General features: G+C 51.8%; 1 protein-coding gene across 5 annotated transcripts in view; it reads right to left on the reverse strand.

Moving 5' to 3' along the window:
- Positions 1 to 12425, reverse strand: part of AFAP1L2 (actin filament associated protein 1 like 2) — a 63562-nt gene that overhangs the window by 2939 nt on the left and 48198 nt on the right. For 3 of the 5 annotated variants that reach the window (XM_083843145.1, XM_083843144.1, XM_083843148.1), the window contains exons 6-18: positions 8455 to 8660; positions 8014 to 8193; positions 7053 to 7142; positions 6649 to 6733; positions 6194 to 6298; positions 5404 to 5615; positions 3347 to 3492; positions 2900 to 3011; positions 1988 to 2227; positions 1720 to 1900; positions 1371 to 1538; positions 657 to 838; positions 81 to 209 (exon numbers count right to left, since the gene is read on the reverse strand). In XM_083843145.1, coding sequence (XP_083699271.1) covers positions 81 to 209; positions 657 to 838; positions 1371 to 1538; positions 1720 to 1900; positions 1988 to 2227; positions 2900 to 3011; positions 3347 to 3492; positions 5404 to 5615; positions 6194 to 6298; positions 6649 to 6733; positions 7053 to 7142; positions 8014 to 8193; positions 8455 to 8660 — 2036 coding nt within the window. The remainder of the gene's footprint in view (positions 1 to 80; positions 210 to 656; positions 839 to 1370; positions 1539 to 1719; positions 1901 to 1987; positions 2228 to 2899; positions 3012 to 3346; positions 3493 to 5403; positions 5616 to 6193; positions 6299 to 6648; positions 6734 to 7052; positions 7143 to 8013; positions 8194 to 8454; positions 8661 to 12425) is intronic. The other 2 variants (XM_083843147.1, XM_083843146.1) reach the window with 1 other exon arrangement.

Genomic DNA, 12425 nt, shown 5'->3' on the forward strand with positions numbered 1-12425 from the left:
CGTCACCGCCATCCCTGCTGGTCTGCTCAGCCGCTGGGACAAGCGAGCAGCAGCTACCCCAGGCACCAACCAGCATTTACCTTAGCTTTCTGTAGGACTGTCCCCTTCCCTGTCACCATGACGGACAAAGGCCTGTTTTTCAAAGCCGTTGCTGAGTTGACTGGTGAGCTCTCTGCGCTGTTTCCTGGACTGGCAGTTTTTGTTTGAACCTACAATACGAGTAATAGAAATAGGTGTAACCATCGCTGTTTTGTGGGAACCTTGTCCTCAGGAAGGAATTTAGGTGCCTAAATCTCCCCCAGAACAACCCTTTGCTTGGCTGGGTGCAGAAGGAGCACTGGGTCCTGCCCTGCATGACCCCGATGGTGTGGCTTGAGGTCCCACAACAGCCAGTCTCCTGCGTCCCAGCCTCCTTTTTGCAGCAGTGATGGGGGAGGTATCTTATTATTTTATTACTATAGTTTCATATTACTATATTTTATTTTCATGCTACTATATTATCATATTACTGTTATTATCATATTATATTTTTATATATCACATCATTATAGATAGAGTGTTAAAATATGATGTTGCGTTATTATTAGTTACGCCATTAAGGAGCAGGCTGAAGTGGTGTGCCCACGCCACCGCGCGCACTGGGTGCCCCCACCTACCCGGGGTGCTGCGTTCTCCAGGTGCGTGGTGTCCACCGTGGTGCCCAGCGTCACGGGGCCGGACTCTGCCTTCTTCAGGTTCTCCTTCACCTCCACCAGGTTCAGCTCCACATCCACCCTTCGGCTCTCCTTTTTCTTGCACTCTTCTTCTATCTCCTTCAGCTTCTGCTCCAGGCTCTTGTCTGCAAAGGGAAGGACAGCTCGGCACCACGCGCGCTGGCTGGTTCCCAGGGGCTGGCATGAAGCTGGGGGTCCTTGGCAATTGTGGTGCTGGTGGCTGCAGGGGACTTGGGGCACCCAGAGGGGGAGCAGGGACCAGCCACAAGAGTATGCATCACTCCTGCACATTTTCCTTATGTCTTTCCCCAAGACGGACCATGGCAGAGCCAGCACTCGCTCCAGTGCATTCTAGGCTAGGTGGTTTGGCTCAGAGCACGGGGTCTACCCCCAGAGCTGAGGCAAACCATGTCACTGTGACAAGGCCAGTTCTTCCCTCCCGTGCCATGAGATAGGAATAGGGTGGCTCAGGATCCAGCCTTTTCCAGGATTTCAGCACTGACTCCCCTGGCAGCTGGGCTGCTGTTAATGTGCCCGTGGTCACGCAGGTGGTGCTGGAGGAGCAAAGCCCCTTCTGGTCCCAGGTTCATCACCCCTCTCCAACCCCCTGGTCCCACCTTGTCCCATTCCTGCGTGTTGCCCCTTGCCCAGCTCTACCTGTGCATCCCATGAGCATCTCCTTCAGCTCCCGCCTCTCCTTGCGCAGCTGGGTGAGCTGAGCTCGGATTTCCTCCTTCTCCTTCTCCAGCCGCTCCTTCTCCTCCGTAAACCGCTTCACCTCGGCCTCTGTCCTGTTCTTGCCCAGCTTGGTTTCCACTGCTGCCACTGAAAGCACAAGCCACCCAAACCAGCTCAGATGGGGGGAAAAAGCAGGAGGGAAAACATCTTTGGGTGGTTGCAAACAAAAATGAACAAGGCTTGGGAAAGTCATGGGAGGCTCATCACCAGCCGCAGGGCAGAGCTCGCACCCGGAGCCCCCTGTCCATGCTCCCCGCTCCCCACTCACCAGGAAGGGGCATCTTGGGCCGGTGCGCGGGTGCCAGCTGGGGGCTGCCCACCGCCGCTGCCGACCCCGCGGGCAGCTCAGGGGCCGTCTGCGGGAAGGCGACGTTCTGCTGCTGCGCCTGGGTTTTGACAGGCGGTGTCTGGGGCGGCAGCTCTTCGGGCTCCAGCTTCTCTGGCTGTTTCTGGAGCAGAAGATGGGAAAGGAGGTGAGATGATGTGGTGGGGAGCTGGACCCCTGATGAATCCTGGCCCCAAACCCAGTTAAATACCTGCTCCGAGGTCTCCATCACCTTTCCACAGGGCTCAGCGTCCTTAGCCACCGGGGTTGTCTCATCCACGCTGTCGGGGGCAGCCTTGGTGCCAGCCCTCTCTGGAGATGGCGAGCTCAGGGGTGAAGTCTGGCTCGACTTCTTGCCAGCGCAGTGCAGGAAGGACTTCACCGGGGTGAGATCCAGGTACACCCTGTCTTGGTCCCCCTCCAGTTTGCTGTCGCTCTTGGATACTTCTCCCTGCAAAAGCCAAATGTTCCCCTGAAAAGGGCCCGTCTGCTGCAGCCGAAGGAAGGGCAGTCTCACTGCAGAGCAGCAGCATCTTAGGCAATCTGGGATATTTTCCATAAATATATAAGTGATCTAACGAAGTTACAACCCCATTTTCTAAGTCACTCCTCAAGGAATATTTTCAGAGTACAGAAAGTTCCACCCTGCTTTCCTCCAATAAATCTTTCCAGTGGTAGCAGAAGACTCATATGGGGTTTGCACCCTGGTGTAGATCTAGCCGGGCCCTGTGAGATCCTTTGCCTTCTCCAGGATACCAGCCCCCATCTCCCCAGCATGGCCTGTGAGAGCAGATCCCTACAACACCCCACTGGAAACCTCTCACATTCCTCAGTGACTCCTCACCATCGCCCACTTCTGTCCCTTGCAAAAGCCTGGATTTCCCCGGGGGGCTGGGAATTCCCTTCTCCCCAGGTGCCAATACCAGCTGTGTGTGGCTTTGGCAAATCCTCTCCCTTCCCTGCTGGAGATTCCCCCTGGCTGGGAAATGCGATGCTTCCCCGTGAATCATGGATGCCCCTTGATGCAAGCCACCTGTGACAGCGACCAGGGACTTTTTAAGCAGCAGGAGCCAAACCCAGTGGCAGCGCTCGCTGCAGGTGGGTGTCGTGCTGGGCACCTTACCTCGGGCATGTCCGGCAGGTCCACGTCGTCGTAGAGCTCCTCCTGCGGCATCCTCCCCTTGGGCAGGTTGTCGATGTAGGCGTTGGGCTCGGAGTATTTCCTCTGCATTAGGCTGTGAACAGGCAGCAGGACATCCTGTCAGGAGGGACGGTGCTCTCTGCGTGGCCACACTGCTGAATTCTGGGGCGTCTGTGCATGCGGTGCTGCACCCCCAGCCCCACTAACCTGGCTTCCCAAAGGCCACCTGGGCGCACGCCCCTACCCCTGTGGCAGCAATGCTCAGGTAGGTGCACCACGCTGGGACGAGTGCTCTCCTGCCTTGCACTGAGCTTTCAGAGAAAGCACCCGAGCTGCACCCATGCCTGAAGCACCCCTCTCCAGCTTGCTCCCCGCACCCACCCCCCCCCCCCCAGCTCCCAGGAGCCCCGCGCCACCCCAAAGACGTACAAGAAGGAGTTCTTCGCAGCGCTCACGATGCAGGAGACTCTGTCAGCATCCACGTAATCATAGGTAAATTCCTCCGGGTCTGTTTTTGAGCCTGACTCTGATAAGAGGAGGCCCAGCCAGTGGCCCATTTCCTCCGAGGACTTCGCCTACAAGGTGACCAGACAGATGTTATGGGTGGCAACAGCAGCGCCCCTGGACTCCCTCAGCAAAGGAGTTTACCAGCAGTTCTCTGTCCTTGCAAGGAGCTGGCCATTTATTTTAAACCTGAGACCACATTAAAAAAAGAAAGTACCACCACCCTGTGTACGGACCGACTGGCAAACTGGGGAGATAGATACATAAATGCAGCTCCTCTCTTAACGCCTTACTAAAATTTGTAGTCGGTCTGCGTGTACCTTTCAGTGGTGAACCATTCAGCTGCATTCCAAACTAAGAAAAGTCTCTATGGCTGGAGGAGATGCTGTCAGGGAGCCAGCTTTGGGAGGAAAGAGTGTGTTTTTTATTTTGCACCAGCAGAGTGCAGTAACATGATTTCCAAACACCAGATGTGCAAAGAGACACAAGCATAGCAAAGAGTCTGTGAGTTCCTTATGCCAGAGCCCCAAATCCTGTTTGCACAGGGAAGAAGGGAACAGGAAAGTTTAAAGCATGGTCAGAGAAGAACATCAAAGGGAGCCCCTAGCTATAATATGGTCAGAACCAAATTCCCAGATGCAACGAACAGCCTGACATTTTGCAAAATTAAGTGTTGAATATTGTGCCTGGAAGTCAGCTCTAGCAAACAGCCGCATAGGCTTACCTCCCAGTAGTGGATGATTTCTACCTGGAGGAAGAAGTGGGCTGACACAGATATCGTTTGCTTTGATTTGAGGCATTAGAGCAGTAAGTACAAAGTAAAATTCAAGGCAAGTGAATCCCAAACTGGAAAGTGTATTTTAAGCTTCCAATCTGTTTGATTTAGCACAGACTTCAGTGCCTGGGAAGCCAGCCAGCCAGTCTGTACATTGAGGCTGGTGGCCCAACAAAATACAGTTTCTTCCATTCACAAAATGTAAATTTTCCCAGCACCTTTTCTTCACATCTGTAATTAGGCAAAACGTCTTGGACATAGACACAACCTGAATCAGAGGCTAAGCAAAAACACCTAAAAAACTTCATGGCAGGCACTCGAAGTCTGTTGTTTAGCTATAAATATTCCACCCACTGGAAAAATACAGGAAATTGCTCACATTGTCCACCTCCTACTATAATCACGCTGTCGTCAGAGAGAACTAAGATTAGAGATAAGCAGCCTAGATGCAGGCAAAGGAAAGTAACAGATGGAGACGAATTCACTTGCACTTTCGGGGCAGATCTGTGATCGGTTTACTTAGGATGCACTCATGACCCATGGCTTTGGGACTCTGTTTTCAGAAGATGAAGTTCATAGAATCATAGAATGGTTTGGGCTAGAAGGGACTTTAAAGACCATCTAATTCCACTCCCCTGCCATAGGCAGGGATGCCACTCACTAGATCAGGTTGCCCAAGGCCCCATCCAACCTGGTGTTGAACACCTCCAGGGATGGGGCATCCACAGCTTCTCTGGGCAGCCTGTGCCAGTGCCTCACCTCTCTCTGAGTGAAGAATTTCCTCCCACAATCTAATCTAAATCTTCTCTCTTTTAGTTAAAGCCATCACCCCTTGTCATAACATTATCTGACCAAGCAAGAAGTTGCTCTCATCTTTTTTTTTGGAAGACCCCTTATCCTATAGTCAGTGGAGATGGGCACCTCCAGAGACCCTTCATCCCAACCTTAGATGAGAACCTAAGATGAAGGCTGAACAGTCCTCTGGAGATGCCAGCATCAGAGGCAGCCTGGATTACCAGCCATGCAGGACACCTTCTAGGTGACCGTGGTCTGGTGAACCAAAGTCCAGTGCTTCAGGCTGTTTGCTGAACTGAAGTCTTCCCTAAAAAGGCCTTAAAAGCATCCGAGCAGTGAGAGGCTTTTAGGCCTGCTGAGACACCCAAACCGACCATTTAAAGAAGAATGAGCTTGGAGATATACAGCCTACCTCCAGAATGACCCGTTCTTCCCCATTGTGCAGGATGCGGAAGGAATAGAGATGATCAGGGCTTGGGTCTGGAATAATTTCACAACCCGCCAAACTTAGGGGCTGCTGAGCCAGTTTGCTTCGGTTCTTGTCCTGGTAGAAATGGAGGTGACCGTCTTTTATCTGACACCAGCGAGACTTCCACTGGCTGTTCACAAGCACATTCAGGTAACCTGCAAGCAAACACAGGTTATCGAGTCATATTTTCCACCCCACGGGGGGGGGGGGGGGGTGAATCAAAAGTCATTTCTGTGCACGGGGAGTAAGTCAGTTCTGAGTTCACCGCAGAAAGCCACAGGCAGTGATGAAGAGCAAAACCACAAAGATGAGTGGTCCTGAACCACATGAAACAGGATGAAAGGGTGAAAATTGGTTCCAAATGGGACCCTTGAAATCCAAATTAGGTTTGGAGCAGCAAGCTGGCTACGGACACCTGGGCAAAGTTGGTCCCAAATGATTCCAGTTGACCCACACAACCTCCTCCCTGTTGAATCACACCACGCGTGTCTGGTATTACCTGCCCTTCCTCTCGAGTCACCCTGTGAGCTATTGCCTGCCCCTGTAAGCACCACAGTCGCCTTCATGTGAGGAGGCACCATAACCTGTGTGGATTTACTGGCGTGGACAGTGGCTTTTTTGCCTCCTGATGCATGCAGACAGCAGGCAATGATGCCTGGTGCTCACCCTGCACTGCACACCAGGGCCCAGCCCTGAGACAAGTCCCTGCAGAGGAGTTCGTGCTGTCACTTACTTGAGGTCTCCAGGGATCTCTCTGGGCTATCCATGGAGCTGGATTTTTTCCTCCCAAGGTTCATCAGGTTGCTTAGTATTAGGCCAGTTGTGCCTTTCTTCTTAACTACCAGAAACAAACAAAGAAAAGTCACTTAGGCTGCATTTATGCCATCTAAAACCGTCCCAAAGCGACTTGCCCAGATTCATGCAGGATCTCTGTGGTAGGGCAGGGCCTCACGCCCAGGCTTCTCAAGCCCTATCGGAACACTAACTGCTGAGAAATCCCAGTGTTCACCTGCCAATTCATCATGGAAAAAAGCAATGAAATCAAATTCTCAGGTAGTGAATTAACAGACAGTTTTCACCCTGCATCAGGTCAGTTTGGGGTGGCAGCAGCCGGAGAAGCTACAGAAACCCTCGCTGCACACAAGGTCAGCAGCATAGTTTCCCCTCATTCCCAGGGTGAGTTTTTACCATCTTTTGTCTCAGCCGTCTCCGGGTGCCCGTCTGTGCTGCTCCCACTCTCTGAGGCTGCAGAGTACCTCTCGGAGAGCTCCACCTGCCAACAAGCACCAGACGTCAGCTGTGCAGACACATGCAACCCGCTCCTCCAGCAAACACCCACCACAGGGAGTTTTCCCCCTGGTTGCTCCCCTGTATGGAGGGGAGCCCAGTGCTGGGTCAGTTTTGGGGAAAAAATGTGGCAAGAAAATTCAGACTGTTCCAATAATGCTCCTTTTTAGCAGAACAGGTGGTGGGTTACATTTGTATCCATCTCTGCTCAGACAAAATTAATGTACCTACGCCTGCTATTTATTAAAAGAATAGGGTGGAAAAGTCATCCCCCTATCCCTCCTCTCTGTAGGGACAAGGTGTACCTTCGGGTAAGTGAGGCGCTGTGAATCTGGGATGTACTGGTTGCCTTCACTGCCTCCTTCGCACTGCAGACCGCTGGTCTCCTGGATTACCTGTGCAGAAGACAAAGCCATAGCTGGTGAGTACAGTGCAGTTACAGGACTGATGCTTCTCCCCACAACCATGGACAGGTGAAAACAGGACATCCTGCTAGACCCCCAGAGTCCCTCCTGCTCCGGGTCAGCCAGGGAGCCCTGGTGCTGCCCCAGGCTCCGCAGAGGCTCCCCCTTCTGCTGCCATCCCAAGGCAAGGGCTACATTTCCCCCTGTCCCCAGCCACTTCACGCTAGGCACTCTCCCCCCAGGCATTCCTCCTGCTGCGGTGGCTGGGCTGCGAGGTGCCTCTGTGGCCTCCCGCGCACAGAAGATGGTGGGTTGCTCCAGGAAGAAGCTAACCCAGACATGAAAATGAAGTGGTCTATTTGTATATGGGCTTGCAGGGAGGAAGGAGCCAGAGCATGCGAGGACAGGACGGAAATCAGATACGGTGCTGTTGGGATTCAGCTGGAGGGATTCAGAGACACTCGTCTCTGGAAGATGTATGGTCCTGCACAGGAGCATGAAAAGCACGTAGCACTCACATTTCTGCTCTTTCTTACCTTCCCTCTGCATTACCAAGGAGTCAAGACAATAATGCTGGAGGGCCATTCCAAAAAGCTTTCTCTGGTTACCTGTCCCTCCCTCCCCATGTTCACACCTGCCTCACTGAGGCAGGAGCTCCTGCAGCACTAACGCCATCCATCAGCATGGGGAGAAGCAGGGGCTGAGCCACACCGCATGCATGGAGGGAAGTGAGGAGCTTCCCCCTTGGCACACAGGGCTCCCGATGGGCTGCTATGACAGGCACTGCAGCCTGAAGGAAATGCTCAGGGACCTGCCTTCCCTGGCAGCTGAAGGCCTGGGCAACCCCGGGGATGTCACTGACCCTGAGCCACTGCTCTGCCTGGTCTTTGCTCTGCAGCCCCAGCACGATGACATCAGCGTTCATGGGGATGATCTTCAGCTTGTGCTCTTTCTTCCTCACTTGCTTTTCCTTGTGAATGACAGTGCAGCCCAGCAAATTCACATCCAGCTGCGGGTTGTGGTCTTTGGAGCTCTTGTAGCACTGGGGAAGGAAGATGGAGGACAAGTCAGAGACAAGAGGAGCCTTCCCTTTTGCTTGCTGGCATGAACTCACACTAGAAGTGGCTCAGTGCAACCTCATGCATTAAGTGCCCTGAACACAAGAAGGTTTAGGGCCTATAAGGATGCCACATCTATGTATGCAGACTACGAACAGGTCATATCTATTATGTATGTAGATACACCTAAGGTGTAAATAGGTTGTTTTAGGTTGTTGTAGGCAGACGGCAGAGGATATACGCACCAGCAGCCTGGTGTCCTTGATGACACACAGCTGCTTCGCCCACTGTCCCAGCCACTTCTTCCTCCATAGGAATGCACAGATACGGGCGTCCTTCATCAGCTCGATGGTGGCCTCTGTGGATGGCCACTGGTGGGTTGCTGACTTGCCTTTGCTGCTCTCTTCTTCATCGTAAGATTCATAGGAGCTACTGACGGCTTCACCATCTTCTAAAACAAAAGCAAAGCTTTGTCAGTAAGTACATCCCTCGCACAACTCTGGGCCTATTGCTTGCCTCAACCATGCTCAGACATGCAAAAGCTGCAAGCACAGGGATGTGTCTTTTGAACATCTCCTGCAGAGGATAATCAACAGGAAAATGACCCTCACTGATCTTTTTTTTTTCTTTTTCTTTCTAGCTCAATATTAATCTAATTGAAATGTTTTGAGTCTCATAGTCTCAGTTATAAAATACTCAAAAGACACATCTCAGTTGACCACAAGTTTGAGAACATTCCCTTAGACATTTTCTGATGCTTTCTGCTTTTTTTTTTCCTGCCAAGATGCTTTCTCTGCTTTCCACTTGAAGCCAAATAAATTTTTTAAGGCAATAGCAAGCTATAATCACCCCTTGTTCTCTGAATGTCAGAAATAAAAATGGTATTTGCAAAGCCATGCAACAAGCAAGGATCTGTTGTATTAGAGATCTCATGCCACTTTCCCTCTCTGGGCTAACATATCTAAGGGACATCAAGGGGCTTTGAAGTAACACACTGTTGCAGCAGCAAGAATTAGTCATAAGTGGCAGCGGTAAATAATAACAAGCACATTTTTCACGTTCATTCTTGAACTGATTGCTACTTTATTAGGGTAAGCTGGGATTTTCAATGCTCAGCTCTACTGGGAGGTGATAGGAGCTTTCAGCTGACAGGAGCAGCTGGTCGCTGGTGCCAGATTCATCAGAAACAACAAAAATGTTCCTGTTGGCTGCAAGAGAATTTGCAGTGCTTTGATGGTGTCTACCGTACAGCTCTTATTCACGAGGAACCGGATCCCCATCATGGCTACGTAAGCTCGCATGGCAAGATGGCAAGATTTGGGCACCATCTGCGTAGAGTTTGACATTCTTATCTGATCAAACAGCACTGAGAAAGGTCACCAAGTTTCCCTCACCAGAATTTAATCTAATTTAGATTCTCATCAAATCTTAATATCCACATAAAAGTAACATTGTTGGATTGGTGTAAAATAAAAGTGGAAAAGCAGCCGGAAAAGAGAAAAAGCATCATTGAAGAGAATTTCTTAACTTGGGTTTGTTTTTAAAATAAAAGGAACTGAGACTCAGTAACAAAGCTACAGTCTTATCCCCAGCCTCCTCTGGTGAAATCTCACTCTACAACATCCCTCAAGTGGCCAGCACGAAGCTGCACCAATTTAACAAACTTTAAAAAAATAAAAAATAAAATAAAACAAAAAAGACTGCCTTTCAAAGTCTCTGAATACCGCTGACACACGCTACTGGATCACCATCTCCAAACCCTCCTGGCCTGGTACCACTGCGGTGACCTCCTGATGGAAAGGCGTTTTCCAGGCTGCGTTTCCAGCTGACGAACTGGGACAAACCCTGCTTGGGTGACTTGTGCTAACACTGTGATGACCCCTAGAGCTCACTCCATCCCAAGGCAGACAGCTCAGGCACTTCAATACAAGGTCTTCGCCTACTGGCAGTTTCAGCTAAGACCAAAGTTTTATCCTCTTGTTGAAGTGACATCGGTGGCAGCCTCCTAAATTCAGAAAATTAGACACCAACACACAGCAGAGATGTTCTGATGGCAAATTTTGAAAAAACAGAGTGTGTTTTTCCCCAATTCTTCCCTTACAAGGATTTGGAGCCGTTCGACTCCCCTCCTCCATTTCTGCTGGGATTTCCAGTCTCTCCTGTGCCAAAATAACACCTGCAAGCTACTTTTGACCCAGACAGGATTATGAAACCAAGCCACCCCAGAGGCTCTCAGCCATGCTCTGGGATGCCCTTATCTAGACCCAGCTCTGCCTTCCTGTTTGGTCTTCCCACGGCTGCCCAGGCTGCCCATCGATACAGCGACGCAGGGAGCTCCAACCACCCTTCATGCACGTAACGGGCAGTGCCAGGGGGAAGCACTTGATTGCCTTGGCTAAACATTAGGTTTCAAAAAAAAAGAATAATAAAGGAAAAGCACTTCAGGGTTAAAAGCATGCCATACCCATCGTTATTGTGGCATAAATAACACCCTCAGTAACCTGCAACCCTGGCCTGGGTCCAGCCGCAGCAAGCCTACCAAAAAGACCTGCACAGTCAAAAGCAAAGAGAAAGGGAAACAAAGAGAGAAAGCCACAGATAAGAAAATGCAAAGAACAAGGGCGACAGCCTGGCTCGGGTCCCGCTCCCCCCTCTGCCAGCGAGGCTGCCCCGTCCCCTGCATCAGCTTCCAACAGGGACAGGGGGCCTGAGGACGCTTGTAACCAGCCCCGCAAGCAAGGCAATTCCCCTTAAAAAAGGGATCATCAGCAGCAGAATTAAAATCAGCGAAGGCAGACGAGCTGGCTCAGTAGGAATAATCGTTGCTCAGTTGGCAGTCATGTTGCCCCTTCCATTTTCACTCTGTCTCTTATCACAGCCTTCACTTATGCAAATACAGCAGAGGAAGGGAACGATAACGGTTTAACACATCTCGGTCTGGGCGGAAAAGGAAGCAGCAGCGTTCGCTGAAGCTGTACGGTGAAAGGCAGAGGCATCCCCAGCGGAGAGGCGGGGATGCTGACGATGAAAGAGGAACCCCAAGACCCAAGGGTCTCTCCTGCCCGTTTCATTTTAATTAATTCACCCACGGTTTGTTACACTGTTTGCAGTCCCACCTCTGATGATGCACAAATCCCCTATCTCCTCAGCCCATCTGGAGGCTTGCTTTGATGTCCTTTCTTGGCAGCGCGCTCCCTAATTTTACTAGCGTTCCTATTTTTGTTTAATTTCGCTACGCCCATTTGTTTGGAGAGCCATGGGTGTCTTCCAAGGCTCATGCTTTCAGCAACACCACGAGCAGCTCCCTGCTCCGCCAGCCTGCAGGGGCGAGCAGCGAGGTCTCGGCTGGGTACTGGGGTCCTTCTTCAGCACACATGGCTCTTCTTTGCCCTGGGCACACCCACACGTGTTCCTACCACCCTTTAGCAACGCCAGCCACACTAAGGTCTCAAAGGAGTTGCTGGCAATGAGCATCACTGCCTGTAAGCAGGTACTGCAAGGTGCTATTGCCCGCTGACGCGCTGAGGGGTGGCTAAGGGATGGAGAGCCTCGTTTTGTACTTGTTAAGCCAACGGGCAGGACCAAGACCTGCAGGTTTGCCCCATGTGCCGTGGGATTTGAACTCTGATGTCTCCAGGCAAACCGGGGCACCAACTGCCTGAGAGTATTGCTGCCCGACCTGCCCTCGGCACAAAATGCTGCATTTCACCCCCTTCTGAGCACTTCTGCTGCCTCCTCCTGCACATCACTGCAGCTCCCTGCCTGTCCCTACTCCTCCTCCCCACTCACCCCAATGAGCCCCCTGACACACCAGTATACCAAAAAACAACAGAGATTCCCAGCAGCACAGCGCTCTCTCCCTTCCCACACAAAGCACCTTGAGGGATATCTGCGTTGCAGCACGCAGGGCGCTTTGTGCAGGAGGGACCTGCTGGGGCCTGCAGAGGGCACGGGTGGTACCGCATTCACGGGCGGTAAAGGCACCGCATGCCTTTACCTGTCTGCGCTGTCTGGGCTTGCACATCCCATCTCTGCGCCCTTCTTGGGCTTGGATCTCCGCTTATTGCTGCGACGCCGCACTCGGTGGTGCCCGGCGTCACCGGCTGGGGGGAACTGGGCTTGGAGGCAAAAGGGTTTCACCTAGCTAGCTCCTGACACGCAGCCCAGTGGTGGTGGCCACCCCCTTCTCTTCCTGCTGCTCTTCTCCCTGCAGGCA

The sequence above is a fragment of the Anser anser genome (genome assembly GCF_964211835.1).
Source record: "Anser anser genome assembly, chromosome: 7".
NCBI classification, from domain to species: domain Eukaryota; kingdom Metazoa; phylum Chordata; class Aves; order Anseriformes; family Anatidae; genus Anser; species Anser anser.